The sequence below is a fragment of the Schistocerca piceifrons genome, chromosome 8, assembly GCF_021461385.2.
Source record: "Schistocerca piceifrons isolate TAMUIC-IGC-003096 chromosome 8, iqSchPice1.1, whole genome shotgun sequence".
Classification (NCBI taxonomy): Eukaryota; Metazoa; Arthropoda; class Insecta; order Orthoptera; family Acrididae; genus Schistocerca; species Schistocerca piceifrons.
The window spans coordinates 128,149,555-128,170,576 of NC_060145.1; the positions used below are offsets into that span (position 1 = coordinate 128,149,555).

A 21,022-nucleotide genomic window follows, 5' to 3' on the forward strand; every position below is an offset into this window, starting at 1 on the left:
CCTATCAAACTTTTTCTATTAATTTCTTCTACTTGTTGAAGTTCCTCTACACTGGTGAAAATGGTTTAGATATGTTCCATTGTCACACATTGCTTCTTCTTCCAGTTTAGAATTTCTCAATGTACTGATGAAGAGAATTCCTTGAAATATACATTCTTCTTTATATTAACATAGATTGAATTAGTGCCTTGTTTCTCAAGATCTATTATAGAAGTTTAGCTGAGTCATTTAAGGCTATCTCAAAACGTATTAATGTCAGTTGTAGCAGCAATTTACTGTAATAGTTTCAGTCAGTTATGTTATATCTACTTCAAAACCAGCTCACTTCTTTTCATAATGTAATGTTTGGTTTATGTGGTTGGTGGTAATTTTAGTGTCCATTTCGTGTGAAATAATTCTTCAGTTTTTGAGGAACTTTCTTTCTATGCAGACAGCGTGTAAATAATTTTGAAGGTTCCTTCTCTTCCTTCATATTGCAAAAACACACTAACACGAAAATTGAAAAAACGAAAGTACAAAAAACGCACCACGAAGGAATTACAGACATGGAACGGAAATCTTTAGATGTGATGTACATGTACAGACAAACAAGTGATTACAATTTCAGAAAAAACTGGATGATTTATTCAGGAGAGAGAGCTTTATAAATTGAGCAAGCCAATAATACATTGGTTCATCTCCGGCCCATAGGCAAGCAGTTATTCAGCTTGGAATTGAATAATAGAGTTGTTGGATGTCCTCTTGAGGGATATTGTGCCAGATTCTGTCTATTTAGCATGTTGGATCATCAAAATCTCAAGCAGGTTGGAGGGCCCTGCCCATAATGCTACAAACATTCTCAATTGGGGAGTGATCTGGCAAACTTGCAAGTCAAGGTAGGGTTTGACAAGCGTGAAGACAAGCAGTAGAAACTTGCCATGTGTGGGCAGGCATTGTCTTGCTGAAATGTGAGCCCACGATGGCTTGCCTGAAGGGCAACAAAATGGGGCGTAGATTATCGTCAGTGTATCACTGTGCTGTGGTGTGATGGTGACTAAATGGGTCCTTCTATGAAATGAAATAGCACCCCTGGTTGTTGGACCTTATGGTGGGCAACACTATACCAACCAGTCTGTCCCTCACTTTTCATAGCAGGGCCGCTTTGGTTGTCATCAATGGCACTCCAACAGCACTGCAGTATGTCAATGATATTCTGTGCCCCATTTTGTTGCCCTTCATGGCAAGCCATCCAGAGCTTGCATTTCAGCAAGATAATGCTCATCTGCAAATGGTTGCTTGCCAAATGCTATCTGGACCAGTAAGGTCACCGAATCTCTCTCCAATTGCAAACTGGCAAGGTCCTGGTATTGTTGGTACGTTTCAGTTCAATTAAACCTGCTTACTACCCAATTAATGAGGATGCAAATTTTCTACTAGATCACATGTAAGAGAATTGAGTGACAGACGTGAAGAGTTTTTTTTTGTTCCTTTCCCAGAATGTATTATCTAGAGGAATGAAAGTATAGTTTGGGCTTTGGGATTCATGGGCTTGTAAGCATATGGTTATTACCTTCCAGCTAGAGCCCTTGGACACCCTTTATAATCCTCATCCTTTGGCATCCTTGGAGCCCATAGTATTACTTTTGTGCTTGTTGCTATCCTCCCAATCAATATATGACTGCAATATCAAAAACTAATTTCCGGACATATTCCCTAAGAAGTTGCTCACTGTCTTCACATTTGGTAATTGAGCTGGGCATTGATCAGGACTACTGCAACCAGTCTCTCATTGCCCTAACTTACACGTAGCTGTATTATCATGCGCAGACAACACTGTGTATTCCGTCATGTTGGTAAAACCTGAGCACGTAGATGATTATCATTTTTATCGTCATCAGCTGCACATCTTGCATCATGGTTGAGAAATTAATGTTCAAATCATGGTTGAGAAATTAATGATCAAAAATACATGTAGTAGAAATCTAGGGTAATCTTTTTTTGGAAGTTAGAGTGAAAGTGGTCATTGGAACCATGGGCCAACAACATTTTTGTCATATATGTATGTGCCATTTGTCATGAATGTTGGCTTGACCAGCCTTGATTGTTGCATGTTCCTCTATGTCTAACATAACTGATTTTTGTCAGTGTCACACTGTGAGAGAGGGCATATGTGTAATGTCTGTTCATCAATTTGTATGGTATGCTCACTGGGTACTACAATCTGCTGGGAATCCCATAACACTAAGTTACTTTTTCTGGAAAGAATATTAGGTTTATACATAGATCACCTAAACAATCCACAAATGTAGGAGATGTATTATTTGATTGTAATACATTTGTTTTCAGATGTAACTAACTGTGACAAAGTTCAGGCTATGTGCTAGACTGGAACTCAAACCAAGATAATGCTGATACACATGCATGTTCTATAAAGTGCACCATTTAAATATGCCTCATAAACGTGACTCAAAATGTCTTTCAAGCTGTCTCCCCACACCATCCATAATCCATAAAGGTATCTCCAGAAAGCAGAAGGGGGGGGGGGGGGGAGAGGGGGGACGGGCACACACACTCTCTCCGGAGAAGAAGCTAATAGTTCTGAAAGATTTGACAGTTTTTTGTGCTTTGTGTGCTTATCACCAATACATAGAATTTCACCTGCTGTAGGTAGCAGTTAGTATTAGCTAGCCATTCGTAACATTATTGAGCTTCTGTGCCTTGAACGATGCTGTTTTTTCTTGTCCCATAGATGAACTTATAGGTGCTTAGACTATTTTTAAACAACTGAAAAAAAAACAGTGTCAACATTAGATTTCATTCAGTGCTCAACAATAATGGAAATACCTCGACGGAAAAGTACATAAAATTAGGGAAAGACAACCACTAGCCTACTGCTGACTGATGTGTAACTCATAGACACATGTAGTAGAACACAATATTCACCAGATTTTGGGGTATCTCTCTTCTTCTAGCATACAGTACACACATTCACACACATAATCACACAGACACACAAACACACACTACCACAGCCGTAATGACACAGATTAATTATTGAGAGTAGTTGCTTGGGCTGATGCATGTGGGGACGGAGTTGAGAAGGATGCACAAGGCAAGGAGGGGTAACACGATAGTTTGAGACAACAGCAGAAAAGACAGATGACTCAGTGGGTGCACAACAAAATGAAAGGAGTTCTGAGGGGGTAGAGTACATAAGAAATATACAGAAGGAGGGAGGGGGGGGGGGTGGGAGGTGGGAGGTGGGAGGAGGGAGGGAGGGAGGGAGGGAGGGAGGGAGGGAGGGAGGGAGGGAGGGAGGGAGAGAGAGAGAGAGTATCCATATGGCACGCATAGTAAAGCAGCTACTGAAGTCACTTTTGTTGTTGTGTACAGCAGGTTTGACAACTTGATGAACAAGTTTCTGGTTTGTCACAGTTTTGCACTGACCATTCCTTTGAGTAGCCAGTTTGTTAGTTGTCATGTCCACATATAATTCTGTGCAGTAATTGCAGAATATCCTACATATAACATGGCTGCTTTCACATGTGCCTCTGCCTTTTATTGGGCAGGAAGTGCCTGTGACTGGACTGCATTGTTGGTAGTTGGCTGTATGAGACAGGTTTTGCACCTGGGTCATCCACAAGGGAATTACCCATAGGGTTCGGGACTGGAATAGCATGGCAAGGATATTCTGTAGGTTGAATGTGTGGTCGAACACAACTTTGGATGATGTTGGTAAGATTCCCCTCACCTCAGAGCATGCCAAGAGGTAGTCGAAACCCTGGTGAGGGTGTAGTTGAGCTTTCAAAGGCCAGGGTTATATTTTGTAATCAGAGGAGTGTCGGTCAGTGGCTGGTTAACACATTTTCTAGTACCAGAGGAAAAGGTCGCACAAAAGGTCTGCATATGTGTGAGCTGTGTAGGATATTGTACGTCAGTAAACATTCTGGTAATGTTATCGGTATATTTCAACAACCCCTGCCTACCACTGCAGATGTTGCATCCACACATGGCACTGCTGTAACAAGAGACTTTTTACAAGGAACAAGTGATAGCTGTCAAAGTGGAGGTATCATTTGTGGTTGGTGCACTTGATATTTATGGAGCCATCTGAGAGGTAGAGGTTGACATCTAGGAAGGTGTCTCTTTGCGTTGAGTGGAGCCATGTGAAGTGGATTTGGGAGTAGTTGTTGAATATATGGGGAAAGAGCAAATATTGTCCTTGCCATGAGTTTAGATTATGAAAAATTATCAATATATCTGAACCAGACAAGGGGTTTTGTTTCTGACTGGATAGGATGGATTCATCCAGCTGACCCATAAATAAGTTCAAATAGAATGGTGTCATGTGAGTACTCATGGCAGTACCACAGACTTGTTTATACATATGGCCTTCAAAGTGAAATAATTGTGTGTCAGGATGTGCCTGACCTGGAGGATTAAGAAAGAGGTGGTGGGGAATGCTGAGAAAGGTAGTGTGGGAATGCTGGTGTACAAGCATGTCGTATCCACAGTGACCAACAAGGAGTTTAGTGGTAATGTGATAGGGTCTATGAAGGAAGTGAGCAATATCTTGGATGTAGGATGGGAGATTACAGACAGTGGTTTGGAGGAGTTGGTCAACAAAGGCAGTAGTCCATGGGGTAAAGTTTATGGAGGTTGGGAAGTTGGTAAAAGGTAGAAGTGTAGGGAATTGCTGGTGTTAGGATGGGAGGGATATGGATTTACGTGTCAGGTTTTGGGATGGCAAAAACTGTCTGCAGAAAGGATATGGTCTGGATCGGTTTTCAGGTTAAAGATAGTTGTGTGTCGCATAGGAGTGGCATTCGACTCACTGGGCAGCGATTTATAGAAGGAAGGTGAGGCCTGGATAGAAATGTGGAATTCTTGAAAGATTACCAGGGAATGACAGGCGGGATGTGAAACAGCAGTGTCACAGTACTTATTGTTTATATTAAGAAATTGAGGCATGTTTGATTTTTATAAAAATTACACAAGGTTATTCTGTGTATTAAGTTGTGACCGGGAATGCAAAATTTATTTATGCGTATTTACAAGTATGAACACACCTGATAAGAGGTCAATAATGTGTACAAACACATATATCTACATAATTATTTATGATACTATGATCATGGGTGATGAATGACCATGCTGCTGTAGATTATTTAATAGTTTGGAGCTGGTGAGTGGAGAATTTCAATGAATTGCAGTTTCACTGGGGCTAATGCAGTGGAACAGAGGAAGGGGTTCCTAGTGATGTTCTTCCTTGGATATGTAGGTCATGTGTTGAAGACAGGAAAATCACAGTACAAGAGGTGAAGATTTCCACACTTCAGGCAAAGGCTGAGGCCATGAAAACTGATTTAGAGATGGTGGAGGCAGGGTAAAGGGGGGAGGGGGGGGGTGGGAGAGGAAAGGTAACAGGAAAGGGGAGGGGGTGGGGAGGGGGAGGGAGAAGGAACAGTTTGGACAGTTCTATTACTGTTGAGATAAAGAACAGATACAGCCTGTTATGAATTGAAGGGGAGAAGTCTCATTCAGCTTTTTAAAAAAGTAGGACACAGCAGATCATAAATAAGAATTTAAGAGACAGTTTGCAGATTAAATTAAGTCAGCTAGATAGCAGTCTTGGTAGAGGGAATAGGCTAACAGCTGCTGGAAAAACTAGGTTCAGGGTGTAATGGATCTGGGAGATGTGCTACTTTCTACCGGATTTGTTGATACCAAATCTAATGAGGGAGGTTGTAAATGTTTTCTTATATTTTTGTCAGAATATTTTTTTGTGAATTGTAATTTGCCTTATTTTATGCTAATTTGCTTATATGTTCGAGAGTCACAGCATATTGATTAATATTAGTAGGTGTGACGAATAATATCAAAGAGACTGGTTACAAGTGGAAGCTTGTGTGTTGTGTGAAATGTCTTTGACACTGGAGTCGTCTTTGACCATAGTCAGTCAGCAGTGAACACTCGGTTTGTGACTGTGGAACAATGTACAGGTCCCCGTTATAATAATTTGCAAGTGACCAGCTAAAATGAGTTATTCTACTACTTTTTTATATAAACATCAAGAAGGAAGCACATTCGGAAAAATGGTATTTGAAGCACCAAAACTGAGGCAAACGCATTGAACCAGGACATTTCTGCAGCCGACAAAACAGCATTATGGAATCATACTTTCACTAGACGACTGAAGCGAACACAAAAAAAGGCAAATATCATCTTATAAACATCCACGGACAAGTGAGTACTGTCAGGAAATATGCTAAATTCAAGTATATAAAAATAGTGAGCATATTCCAAGGGTACCATGCCACAAGTATCATACAACCTAGTGCTAGCCTTGATCAGATAGTACAAGGACATTGAGACACTGACTGTGGATTTGAATGAAGAGAATTAGGTACTGATAGTTGAGGGTGCAAGCAACAGTCTGGAAAGGACAGAGAATACAGTATCAGGAGGGACCTGGAGAAGCTAGGTGCAAGAACATTATACACACTGTGGGCTTAGTTAAGTTTCTGCTGTGGCACAATCTACCCTGTATGAACAAATCCACCTGGCAGATTAACCAGGAACTGGTGGGGTTATTACTGAGATAGGGAAGGGCTTACATTGGTTCTGTGCCAGTTCCTGCAGTAAGTGACAAGGATTCACAAGACTCGGCCTACACTTTGTAGCAGAGGAAAGAAAAATTAGGTGAACTGACAGCTGAAAATACAGGAAAAGGGTTCAGGGTGGGGAGAGAGATCATAAACAAGGACAGAATTGCTGAGATTACAGGTCTGAGAGGAAGCCTTTTTTTCCCCTCTAAATACCTTATTTAGACGGGCTGCTTTAAAGGACTGCTCGACTGTTGTGTTGTTGTTGTTGTTATCTCCAGTTCAAAGTCTGGTACGTGGCAGCTCTCCATGCTAGTATATCCTGTACAAGCCTCTTCATCTCTGCAACCTACGCCCATTGAACCTTTTTACTGTATTCAAGCCTTGGTCTCCCTCCAATTTTTATGCCCTTACTTTCTTCCACTAGAAAATTTATCAATCCTTAATCATTAATGATATTATCTGTGATCGACTGTCAAAGATCTTGGGACAATCCTCAAGGTCTTGCTAGCTTGCTGCCTCACTAGTAGGTGATGAGTCGCAATTCTGCAAAATAAAGGAGCATACGCAGTCCAGCTAAGCGGTCTCTTGGGCCCATCTGCGAGCAGTGCTCTATGTGACGCCAGACAAATAGTTTCTGCACTGCCGAGTCTATTGTTGTTGTTGTGTTGTTGTTGTTGTTGTAATTGAGAGTTCAGGGAAGATCCTGTGGGAGTTGTCTGGTGTTGCTCTGATAGTTGGTTGTATGGTGTTGTTCCTTGACTGACATAGTGCACCTTGCTGGTAACCATGGTAGCCATAGTGGACTGCTACCAGATACAGCCTATTAATAGAGATGCTGCACTTCGGCAATCAGAAACATCAGACAGTGTTTTCGGCCACTCCCCATATTAATCACCTGCTGTGGGTGCTTCCCAAGATATGTCTGTTGATGGAGAGCAAAAGAACACTTCAATACATGGTGAGTGTCATGTCTGCATGCAAATGGTTTTTCACTAGCAATGGGACAAGAGGCTCATTTGTGCTCTGAACATCTGAGTTTGTGTCTGGGCTTTGAAGTGCATGAACTTGACTGGCCCTAAAGCTTTTGCTGGGTTAAGAATGTGTTGTTTTAAGAACAGTGGTTAAATTATTTAAAATTCATTGTGTGTTTGTTGGTACAATATCTTTTAGACATTCTTATTGTCCTGGTCCACTTATTTTAGTACCATTGCTCTCCTTGTAGTTCATCTTGAGTTTAAATGATTATAATGCTTGAAGCAAGTTATGAAAGGTTACACCTAGATTGTAATTCCATGGGGCTCTGTGTCAGCTGATTGTACTTACATTGCCAAGTGTTAAAATTCTACCTTAAGGTAAAGTGTATGTTCTGTGAAAAATTCTGTTCAGCATACCGGGGCATAAACTTTTAGCAAATATTAAGTTTTATTACTGGTTCTTCAACTCACCTAATTTAATTTGATTTTCACCCTAAGATTGGCTATATAAGTGTCAAGCACGTTTTCTTTTAATTATGTTGAATGATTATTCACCAATATATGTGTGTTTCAGATTTTGCCTATAACATACATTTGTTAATATGTTATTTGGAGGTAGCAGTCAGCAAGGCTGTAAAAACTATTTGTTTGAAGCCTTTGCCATTTGAACATCTTTTAAACTATTCAGATTGTTATTTGTTGGTAATTTATTGTTGAATAAATGTATTAATTTGTGTGTGGTCCTCTGGGTTTGTGTCCATGATCCTTCCATGCCAAAATTGAGGTGTTTTAAATTTTTTGTCCAGGACTGCTCAATTAGAAAATTTCCCAATCCTCGATACCTCAGGATGTGTACTGTCAACCAATCTCTTCTTTTAATCAAGTTGTGCCATAAATTTCTTTTCTACATACTTTGATTCAGTACACCCTCCTTAGCTATTTGATCTACCCATGTAATTTTCAACATTCTTCTGTACCACATTTCACTTATGTACAAGGCTACACTCCAGACAAATACCTTCAGGAAATACTTAAATTTATATTTGATGTTAACATATTTATCTTTTTCAGGAAGGCTTTTCTTGCTCTTACAGTCAAATTTTACTCTCTCTCTAGTTTGACTCACTGACTACTTTTAGTGTTTCATTTCCTAATCTATTTCTTAAAGCATCGCCTGATTTAATTCAACTACATTCTTTTAACCTTATTTTTGTTGTTGATGTTTCTCTTATAGCCTCTTTTCAAGATACTATCGATTCTGTTAAACTGCTCTTGCACGTCCTTTGCTGTGTCTGCAAGAATAACAAAGTTGTCGGCAAACTGTGAAGTTTTTATTTCCTCTTCTCGAACTTTAATTCTCTGCCCATGGTTTCCTTTATTGGTTGCTCAGTGTATGAACTGAACAACATAAGGGAGAGGCTACAACTGAGTCTCCATTCCCTTCTCAACTACTGATCCCCTTTCGTGCCTTTCAACCCTCAATTGCAGAATGCTTTCTGCACAAGTTGAGACACTTTTTTTCTTACTCTATTTTATCCCTATTACCATCAAATTTTCAAAAATGTACTCTAATCAACACCATCAACTCTCTCTCCAAATCTATAAATGCTGCAAACGTACATTTACCTTTCTTCAGTCTATCTTCTAAGATAAGCTATTGGAAGAGTACAGCCTAGTGTGTTCCAACTTCCAACTTTCCTCCAATCGCCAAACTGATCTTCCATTCCCAGTTTTTTGATTCTTCTGTAAATAATTTGTGTTACATTTTGTTATGATTACTTATCAAAATGATATTTCAGTAATATTCACACCTGCCTTCTTTGGAATAGGAATTGTTACATTCTTCTTGCAGTGTGAGGCTATTTCACCTGTCTGATATACCTTGCATACAAGAAAGTGAAGTTTTGCCATGGCTGGCTCTCCTAAGGATCTCTAGAAACCTGAAGGTATGTCTTCCACTCCAGGGGACTTTTTTTGATTTAGGTCTTTCAGAGTTATGTCAAATTCTTCTTACAGTACCATATTTCCATCTCAACTTTATGTATTTCCCCTTCTATTTCTATAAAATTGTTTTTAAGTTTGTTTCCCTTATATAGACCCTATATGCATTTCTTTCATGTTCCACACTTCCTTTCTTTACATAAAGGCTTGACATATGATCTCTTAATATTCATATATGTGCTTGTCTTTTCTGCAAAGATATTTAATTTTCCTTTATGCTGCCTCTAGCTTTCCCACAGTAATGCATGATTCTGCAGCCTTGCATTGCTTCCCAGACATTCCTCCTTTTACAGTTTGCTCTTCTTGACATCTGATGTTTAGATGTCTGTATTCCCTTTTACATACAGCATACTGAAATGTCTGGATACACAAAATCATCTATCAGTGCAATATTAAATACAAACTACACAATGATGAAATGATTTTGACATTGTGTTCACTATAGTTATTTTAGCACTTGAAAACTATGAAACAGTTTATAAAAGTAACTTTGTAAGCTCATTCACAAACTCAGTTTTGGAACAGAATTTCCTTTTCCTTAGGTATTTAAGCCCAGAGAGAAGTGAGTTGAATATTCTGGCACAGTACATGTAACACATACAGCGTGTTAGGGGTATAAGTGCAGATACTTTTACTCGTAACTGAGAATAGTGTACTGAACAACATTACATCAGTATTTACTTCATATGCAGACTAATAATTATAACTATCAGTAGTAGTATGTTTTTAGGTTGGTTAGTACTTCCAAGTATATGTGGCAAGAGCAATGCCATTAATGCTTATTTTCCCCTGGGCAGCAGGTCAGGTGCTGACGTGTGGGCAAAAAATGGTAAGTCTATAGTGACAGGTGTAGTAAACTTAGTGATGCAGTTATGACCGTGCAGAAAATGTCAGATGTTACGTGTTTTCAGGACTGTTAGATGCAGAGGAAAACAACTAACACACAGAAGTGGGTAGATATTAAGGCACCAATGATCACAATATACACATATATATCCCTTATACCCTTTATTTGCACCAAGAATAGTTTTTTTTAAAATTCATATCACCTATCATTCTCCCATCTGATGTCAGACTTTGGCACTGCATTCATAAAAAGAGTGGTTCTTTAGAATGAAGCACACAAGGGAAAACATATATTGCAAAGCAGCAGCAAGTATTTGTAAGTACCAGAACAATTTGTAGCAAGAGGTTCTTTCAATTACTTAAAAAAATATTTTAATCACTATTTAGCTTCAAACTTCTCATTACTTTACAAATGAGTTAATGTGTAAAATGTAAGGAGAAGATCAAAAAGTTTCCATTTGTGGACACTGATGCAGCATATATGCAACATAGCGCACCCCCACCCCCAATGCTGATACATACGCACCGGCATGTACGCAAGGATTAGAGTGGCATTCGTGCCTTTCCAACACGCATGCAGTAAATGCAGAAATGTAAACTATGGCAACATTACTACCAAATGCGCCAAAAAAAAAAAAAAAAAAAAAAAAAAAAAAAAAAAAAAAAAAAAAAAAGTCTGGAGATTCGTTAGATATGAATCACCAAAAGGGCCCAGCACATTTTTATTTAAATCAAAGACAACTGATCTGAGTCTCTCTCTATGGCATCACAAAGCTATGCAACGGCTATAAAAACACAAATGGAAACACTGAAAGAGAACGAGTAACTGCTGACATACAGGTTGCCAGCAACTTTGTATGATTTCTGTAAACTTTAACATGTAAAGCAATTAAAATCGACTAATGAGCAAATGAATTCCAACCACTGGAAAAAAACTGAAATGGCAAGTTTTCGAAATTAATATCCGGTTTGAAGGTAATTAGTATAAATTTGGAGAAATAATGGAATAATCAGGACACAGGAGAAAACTATGGGCGGCACCAACTTGGTCTTTGAAAGTATGGAGCGACAGGAAATTTTGGATGAAAATCTGGAGTGGGCCCCAGAGACCCCACTCATATAAAGTGGCAAGGATGTGATGTTGCCAGGTTGTCTCATACACTTTCTGTAAATCGATAAAGACAGCAATCAGGTGTAGGCACCTGCAAAAGGCCGTTCAGATTGCAGACTTGAGAAACACAAGACTATCAGTGGTGGAAACTGCCCTGACATGGAGCCAGTAGGCCCCGTGAAGAACACTGGTGAGGCTGATGGGCTGATAGCTATCCACATCAAGTGGGTGTTTACCGGGTTTCAGCACTGGAATGATGGAGCTCTCCCGTCACTGTGATGGAAAGGCGCCATCACACCAGATACAATTGAAGATGATGAGGAGGTGTCGCTTGTAGTCCGACGAGAGATGTTTAATCCTCTGACTGTGGATCCAATATGGCCCAGGAGCTGTTTTGGGGCAGTGTGTAAAGGTGCTGTAAATGGAGCATTATAGGGTTCACTGTGAACTTTCAGTGAATGAGAGGAGCTTCCCTTCCATCCGCTGTCTGAGGGTTCGAAAGGCTGAGGGTTAATTCTCCGATGCAGAGGCTTGAGCATAGTGCTCAGCAAAGTGGTTGGCAAAGTGGTCGGCAATGGCTTTGCATCGGCAGATAACACGCCATTGATGTTAATGCCAGGGACATATGTCGGGGTCTGGTGCCCAAAAACACATCTGATCTTCGTCCAGAATTGGGAAGGTAACGTATGGCACCCAATGGCCACGGCACACCTCTCCCAACACTCCTGTTTCCATCTTTCTATATGCTGGCGAAAGCAGGCACAGAGCCGTTTAAAAGCTATTTGGTGCCCCAGGGAAGGGCGCCGCTTATGTCACTGTAGAGTTTGCCGACACTCTTTAATTGCCTCAGTGATTTCTGCCAACTACCAAGGTACTGACTGTCCCTGGGGACACCCTAAGGAACAAGGGATCACATTTTCTGCTGGCGAAATGATCATCCTGGTGACTCGCTCAACCACAACATCGATGTTACCATGTGGGGGAGATACAATGGTGACAGCAGAGGTGAAAGCTTTCCAGTCTGCCTTATTTAAAGCCCATCTGGGTAGGCGTCTGTGGGCATGGTGCCAGGGGAGTGACAGGAAGATGGGGAAGTGGTCACTACCACACAAGTCATTGTGGGCTCTTCAGTGGACAGATAAGAGAAGTCCTGGGCTGCAAAGTGATAAGTGAATGCCCGAGTAAGTACCATGCACACCACACAGAAATATGTGGGGGCCCCAAAATTTAAGAGGCAGAGGTCGAGTTGAGACAGTAAATTTTCGACATCTCTACCTCGGCCAGTAAGCATGGTGCCATCCCACCAGGGGTTCTGGGCGTTAAAATCACCCAAAATTAGGAAAGGTTTAGGGATTTAGTGAATCAGTTCAGCCAATACATTCAGGCGTACTGCACTATCTGGAGGAAGATATACGCTGCAGATGGTTATTTCCTGTGTCATCCCTATCCTGACAGCCAAAGCTTCAAGAGTAGTTTGAAGGGGCACAGGTTCACTACATACTGAGTTCAGGACATAGACATAATCTCCACTTGATGCTCTATTATATTCTCTACGGTTCTTGTAATATCCCCTATAGCCACGGAGGGCAGGGGTTCGCACTGCAAGGAACCAGGTTTCCTGGAGGGCAACGAAGAAAGCAGCTGTAAAGCTTAACAGTTGCTGTAGCTCAGTCAGATGGTGGAAAAAACTGCCGCAATTCCACTAGAGGGTGACGTTATTGTGAGATTGGGAAGGCATGAAGTGCACAAGGAGGCAGGTTACACCTCAGGGTCACCTGCTGCCACTGACTGAGTATTGGTAATCATTCCTATTGTGGATGATGCATCAGTGAAATCCAGGTCCTCAGGGTGCACAAAGATCTCCACTTCATCCTCAGTAGGGATGAACTGGTAGGGAGTGGTGGTGTTGGGGGCTGTGGAAGGTCCTGTTTCTTAGCAGTCTTCTTCTTGGATTGCTTGCCCTCTTGCTTCCCTTTAGAGCTTGTTGAGAGGACATCTCCAAAGTAGCTTCACGCCAGGAGGAAGACCATGAAGCTCTTTGTCTAGCAGCTTTTGGCTCATTTAGCCACTGGTTAGTGTCCGCTGTGGCATTAATGGAGACCTTGGAAGAGAGGGTCCCAAGAGACTCCTTCCCCACCTTCCGCACAAGAGGTGATGGAGGACGCTTTTGCTTGTCCAGCTGGAGAGAGGGGACCAATGTCCCAGACATTTGGGAAGAGGGGGGGGGGGGCATTGCTTCCAAAGTAAGTGCTTTGGGAGCAACAGAAGATTTGCCCCCTACCACCAAGGGGGTGGATGTATTCTGGTGGCCCAGAGGGACCACTGTTCGTGGCACAGAATGTGAAACTACTGGCACTTGTAACAGTGATACTGAAGTTGCTGCAGCATATGTGGACGTAAACCAAATGGGGTATAATCTTTCAATTTTACATTTATCCTCTTGGTAAGTCAACCGGTCCAGAGTCTTGTACTCCATAATTTTCCATTTCTTTTGGAGTTCTGTGCAGTCTGGCGAGCAGGGAACTGGTGCTCTCCACAGCTGATACAAGTGGGAGGAGGCGCATGTGGAGTATCTGGATGCAGTGGACGTCTGCAGTCTTGACATGTGGCACTGCAAGTGCAGTGAGAAGACATGTGCCCGAATTTCCAGAACTTAAAGTACCGCATAGGGGGAGGCATGTATGGTTTAATGCCACAGTGGTAAACCATCACCTTGACCTTTTCAGGCAATGAACCACCCTCAAAAGTCAAGATGAAGGCACCAGTAGCAACCCTATTGTCTTTGGGTCCCCTGTAAACATTCCGGATGAAATGAACACCCTGCCGTTCTAGATTGGCGTGGAGCTCGTCATCAGACTGCAAAAGGAAGTCGCGATGGAAAATAATCCCCTCGACTATGTTGAGGCTTTTATGGGGAGTGACGGAAACAGGAATATCACCCAGCTGAACATAAACCAGTAATGTCTGGGATTGGACTAGGGATGTCTCATCTTGAACAGTACTTTCACTTCCCCAAGCTTATCCTCAAGATGTTCAACAAAAAATTGAGGCTCCATAGGTAGAAAGGAGTCCCCAGCCATTCTGCTACAGACTAAAGACCGAGGTGAATATGGCTCTCTTCTTTCTATAGTCCTACGTTCCTCCCAAGGTGAACCGATGGAGGAAAACGATTTAGGGTCATATCTGTCTGCATCATATTTGTTCTTGCTCTTCTTAGAGACTGCTGGCGTCGTTCAATCAGCAGCAAGAGATGACTTCATCTGCTTCATTGCGAGTCATCCGCACTGATACCACCACTCCGATCAAGGGCTCTCCCCGCAGGTGCCACCCAGCCACAGCGAAGGCTACCTGGCATGATGGTCACTGTCGGGAGTCTGGGTGCCCCACGAAAATGGGCATCTACTTCTTGGCATACGTGGGGAGTTTGCAGCTCAGGCATCAGCAGTGTGATCCCTGTGTTGTCAGGGGGCTACCATGAAATGGGTACACGACGGCCCCACCACAACGGACTGCCTACCATGCTGGATATTGGGCACAGAGAAATCCATATTGTCATGCAGGCAAACGAGGACAACAGGAGAAAATGACATACCCCAGAAAGTGTCCTCACCCAAATACTTGAATTGCAGGTGGAGGTGCTTAGCCATGACGAGAAGAGGTTCAGGAGTTCGAAGCTACGGGCACTATGGATAACTTGTGCACCATTTAAGGTATTCTTCCCCATATGAGCCGCACTTCTGTAGAATTTTGAAAGTGGCAGGTCAAACCATAAAATGGGACCTGAACTTATAGGGCCAAAACGTGTGAGACTTCTTTTAGTCACCTCTTACGACAGGCAGGAATACCTAGGGCCTATTCTAACCCCGGACCCACAAGGGTTTTCTAATTGTAATACTTGTCTTGTTGTACTAAAACTTTAACATAAGATTATGCCTGTGAATGAGGAGATTATGCCATAATTTTAAATTTTTAAATTGGGTCAGTAGTTGCATGCAACACTGAAAATCAAATTTTTGCCGCCCATGAAAGCTGTTAACTAGGCAATCTGTAACCAGCACAATGAATTTTGTTATTCGATTAGTAATATAGTTGAGTGTAGCAATCCACAGCTCTCTAAATAGACAATGATATACAAATGGCAGCACAACAGTAATTGCATATTATCTCTAGTGTAAGAACTGTCTATATCAAGTGGTGCAGAGTCTTTATTTCATTACTATACTTTGCATAACATTTTATGCCTGTAAGTAAAATTCAGTTGAAAGTTACAGTAAAGAGGTCTTGCACAAATAGAGAGAAATTAAAACAGAACTAACTAAACGGGGAAAGCAATAACTATATAATCAGTTGCTGAAAGTAAATTCTTTGAGCCAAAATGTCATATTTGAACAATTAAAAAGAATACTTACTCATGCATGGCTGAAGTATGATGAGTTTTGCACCCAACTATAGATCTGGCAACAAGAATGATTTTATTTTCTTTGCGCTTCGTTCACTAGGCCTGATGCAAAAGTGCTTCCCATATATGGTAAAAGTAAATGATGACAAAGTGAACGTAAATATACTGTTCATCTTTGGCACAACTACAAAAAGAAGAATGAAATTGTTTTATATACATATATATTCATATATCAATCTAATATTGAGTAATTTATTGACAACACATAAAACAAACCACCGTCTAGTTAGATGAATAAAAGTTGCTGTGCAGGTTAAGCATTTAAGGAGACCAAACACTTAAAGTTATCAGTCTCCTATTAACCCCCCCCCCCCCCCCCAAAAAAAGGACAAAAGCAGTGTACTCCAATCTGTCTCCATATAGATTAAATTGTGTAAGTGCGAGAAAGTGTTCTAAATGTTTGTGTAGCATGTATCTGAGGTACAACATGGAATCAGCCTGGGAAACTACATAAAAACCACATCCAGGCTGGCAGGCACAGCAACCCCTCATTGTTAATTTGCTGGTTGGATCAATAAAAGTGATTTTCTGATTTGGTAACTCCAGTTTACTCTGTTATTGAGCATTTGAATAGATGTAACACAGATCTTCTATGACCACCTGTCTCTCTCTCTCTCTCTCTCTCTCTCTCTCTCCTCTCTCTCTCTCTCTCTCTCTCTCTCTCCCTCCCCTCTCTCCAGGCACTGACTGACTTAAGTATAGATGTAAAATGTTTATTTTCTTGAATTTTCATTGCAATTACACATTAATTTTACCAATACATTCAACTCTTCCATTTCTTACTAATTTCTGTTGTTTGAAAAAGAAGAGAAGATTCTTGTAAACAATACTGATACAATTTTCTAATAAAATTTGCGAGAGGAGCTTGAACTTCACAACTACAGATCCATCGCTGGTAGACACCTTAATTTAAAAATACAGGTAAACACTTAGCTTTGGGAAATTTACCACACTAATTAAGAGCAGAATATGAGGGAAAGGGTATACGCACATATAAGTACAGAAAGAAAAGGTGCTTCAAATCTGGGAAGTGAGAGACACATAAGAAAGGAAATAATTAGGAAGTTATCACAGACTACAGTTCAAGAGTCAAAGTACCTGCTAACTTTAATAATGATACTTCAGGGTGTATACATGGACAAGAAAAAAAAAAAATTCCCCAGTTCAAAATATACTTTTTCCGTGTTAAGTGATAGTATACTTTTCCTCGGCACTGTAAAACTTATGAATCCTTAGAATGTTTAGGGTTTTCTACACAGACATAGAATTTGCCAGCACTTTTGAAAACGAAACCCGGGGGGGGGGAAATCACGTTTTGGAAAGATTTTTAATGTGCAGCAACGTGTACGCTGCATTTTTCGTGTTAAGGAGGTATAAATTCGAATTCCACCAAACACTGCATGTTAATTTCCGAAGCAATGAAATCGAGATTGCGACGCGCTTTTGTAAGCCATATCTCATGTCACGTGATCTCGCCAGCTGATGACAGCATAGGACATGTGATGTAATTAACCAATAGCAAGATGACTCTTTAAGTAGTGTGAACACACAAAAAAGAAAAGTTACTGGTTTAAATTAATATACATAGTGTTGCTACAAGAAAAACAAAGCTTTCACAAATAATACTGGTCACGAAGATTAATAGGCTGCAAGAGAAGCTAAGCTTTCACATATAATGCTGATCTTTTTGCGCATGTTAAACTTTAAGATACATCACACAAATATGCCAGTAAATGTCTGATCTTCTGGGCTCGAAATTCTTCTAGATGGTTGTCCTCATAGAGTTGGTTTTTAAATGAGAGTCAAACGCTCTGTGATTTAAGATATTCATCGTACATTCTCGCACATAGTTCGTCTTATGTAAAAGGAAATTTACTTTGAAAGTAATACTTTTCAAACCAACATTCGTTTCAGCCTTTGCCAGAGGGCGCCAGATAACAGGCGTCACTGCGCCTGCACAGCTACGATGACTCAGGAAGCCCGCATGTTCGTATGTATAAAACATTAAAAGATCTTGCATTATGACATAAAAGAAACAAGACATCAAAGGATACTTCAAGTGCATCGGAATTTCGTGAACCATACTAAAATGCATAATTCGCCTTAAAGTGCACAATCGTATGTCCAGATTCGGATGTAAATTTTCTTGAGTACCAGTACTGCATTATCTCATGTTTGGTTCTTTATTATGGCATAATGCCATACGAGCTAGAAGATGGAAAACGTGCACTTGAAATGCAGCGTACAGTTGAAACTAGCCAACAGTGTGAAATTAAATGCTTCGTTTCAAATAAATTGACTGCCTCAACGCAAAAGACTAATAAAAGCCAAATCTCTTTAGCAAACCGACAAAAATAACTTCATTGTTCTGCAAGGCGATTAATGCTTGACTGTCAGAAAGGTGGAAATAAAACCTGTAACTAACAACATATTTTAGCCTTCCGTAATTATGCGATCGTATTTTAATTCATTTGGTAGCTCCTGACCACAGAAATTCGTTTTGTTTTCATTTAATGTGAGAGCAATAAACGAAGAGGAAACAGCAAAATCGCTAAATGTAAACAAAGGTCACGTGGAAACTACCCACCTCCCCACTACAACTCAGAATGCTCTGTGAATCAGCCCCGGATCTACGATATTTCCGAACCGGGACAATACTAGATAGTGGCACCCAGCCACACTTCTGTAGCCAGAAGCGGGGGAAGGTACTACTCAGACGCAACTCAACTGCGCATGCGCATACAGCCCGCAACTGCTCAAATGAATCTAATGTAAAAACAGCTGTCACGTCACACTCATCGTAGGCAATTTGTTGTTAGGAAGCACTGCATATTCTTCCTAAAGCCTTTGACACACTTTGGTTAACTTGTATGAGCACATTTTGTTGTTGTATATGGCGGATTTCCTTTGTGACTTGAGTTTTATTTTCGTTTTTTTTGCTGCAGTATTATTCTGCAGAAGTGGGATACAGTAATATCCTTCGCTAGAATATTAGTTCTTACCAGTCAAAATTACAAAAATTTAACTGGTAACTAAACAATGAAACATTCCCGGAATTCTAAAAAATTCCCGGGTGTTTCCCGGTTTGCTCCCGGGTCATATACACCCTGTCCTTATATAGTAAATAATTCTAACTTGACAGCTTAATTACAATAGAATTGAAAAAGAATGCAAATAAAAGTAAAAGGCAAGGAAATACAAAATACGAATTGGTAAAGCAGAAGCTAGAAAGGAGGGTCATGTAAAATTATGAGGGGCATTCAATAAGTAATGCACAATATATTTTCTTTTTTTCAGCTAATTTCAGTTGAAAAAATCCAGAATTTGCTGTGGGACATTATGAAATAGTCCTGCTTCACCCCCTATAGTAGGAGGTGGCACTGTATGTAGCCTTCAAAATGGTGTCTAAGGGAGGTGCATTTCAAGCAGTGTGTCGTCACTGAGTTTCTTTTGGTGGAATATCAGAGCATTGCAGATATTCATAGGCGCTTGCAGAATATCTTTGGAGGCCTGGAAATGAACGTAAGCACAGTAAATTGTTGAGCAAGGCATCTGTCATCTCAATAAGGTCAAGCACTCCTATCTCTTCTCCTGCATGCCAGCCAGCTGCACACATTTGCGACTCCTGCAATGTTAAAACTTGTGGACACTCTCATTCGTTGTTGCAAAGGATCACAATCTAATACCTTGCTGGTCAACTGGGCATCTCTGTTGGTAGTGCTGACACAATCATCCACCAGTTGGGGTACTCAAAGGTGTGTGCCCACTGGGTTTCCACCATCTAACAGAACACCATAAAGAGCAATGAAGGATCATCTGCACAGAATTACTTGCACGTTATGAGGCTGACTGTGACAATTTTTTGGGTTCACCACTTTGAACTTGAAGCAAAACAGCAATCCATGGAGTAGTGCCACACCACCTCTCCTCCAAAGAAAAAGTTCAAAGCCGCACCCTTAACCACGTAAGTCATGCCAACTGTCATCTGGGATTCTGAAGGGTTTATTCTGTTTGAAGTCCTCTCATGGCGCAACAATTAACTCTACTATCCTCAGGCAACTGAAGAAATGACTTCAACATGTTTGTCACCACAAAAATTCAAATGAACTTCTACTCTTCCATGACAGTGCAAGGCCTCACATAAGTCTGTACCAGAAAGAAGCTCACTGGACCGTTCTTCCCTCATCCAACTTCTAGCCATGATCTCGCACCTTCCAACTTCCATATGTTTGGCCCAATGAAGTGTGCACCCCACAGGAAGCAGTACGCGGATGATGGGTAGGTTACTGATGCAGCAAGATGATTGTGATGTCAACCAGTAGAGTGGTACTATGTGGGCATACAGACCATCTCAGTAAGGTGACATATGGCCATTGCATTGAATGGAGCTAATGTTGATAAACAGTGTTTTGTAATGAAGTGGGGAGTCATATGGTGTATTGGAATCCTGAATAAAACCAACATGCTTTCAGAAAAAAAAGTCTGGCATTACTAATTGAACACCCTTCAAATAAACATGCAAAAAATTGAAACAAAAATATGAAAACAAAATGAAACAATGGTACGCCACATGAAGACACATCACACACACGAAACAAGAGAGAGTGAGAGAGAGAGAGAGAGAGAGAGAGAGAGAGAGAGAGAAGCCAAATATTATTTAAAGTATGGCAAATGGAAGGCAAGTAAAAGGAGACTAATGTAAATGAAGATATGACAGACAGGCTCAGAAGATGTTTGACAAATATGTCTCAACTCTTAGAGTTCAGAATATCTGGTGTCGGGAAATACATGCCACATCAACCATGTTCCAAGGCTCTTGTATGTTTTGAAGCAGCTAACAAATGGTCTCTCTTACTGACTTGCTAAGTCTGACAAAACCAAAGATTTTCTTTTGGGGTTTACTCCCTCAGCCTTTACCAGTCCCCTGCAGTATCTGTGAGACAGTTGATTTTTGAGTGGTATTTCCTACACTCAGGCTTTGTCAGCCCACAAAATGAGAACTCTTCCATTCACAGCCATTGGTTCTCCCTTGGTTGGTCAGGTG

General features: G+C 40.8%; 1 protein-coding gene across 2 annotated transcripts in view; it reads right to left on the reverse strand.

Moving 5' to 3' along the window:
• Nucleotides 1-21,022, reverse strand: part of LOC124711671 (ribonuclease P protein subunit p29) — a 102,003-nt gene that overhangs the window by 9,551 nt on the left and 71,430 nt on the right. The window contains exon 5 of one of the 2 annotated variants that reach the window (XM_047241863.1): nt 15,929-16,102. The exons of the other annotated variant lie outside the window; for it this stretch is intronic. Coding sequence (XP_047097819.1) covers nt 15,966-16,102 — 137 coding nt within the window. The 3' untranslated portion in view covers nt 15,929-15,965. The remainder of the gene's footprint in view (nt 1-15,928; nt 16,103-21,022) is intronic. 2 annotated transcript variants of the gene reach the window in all.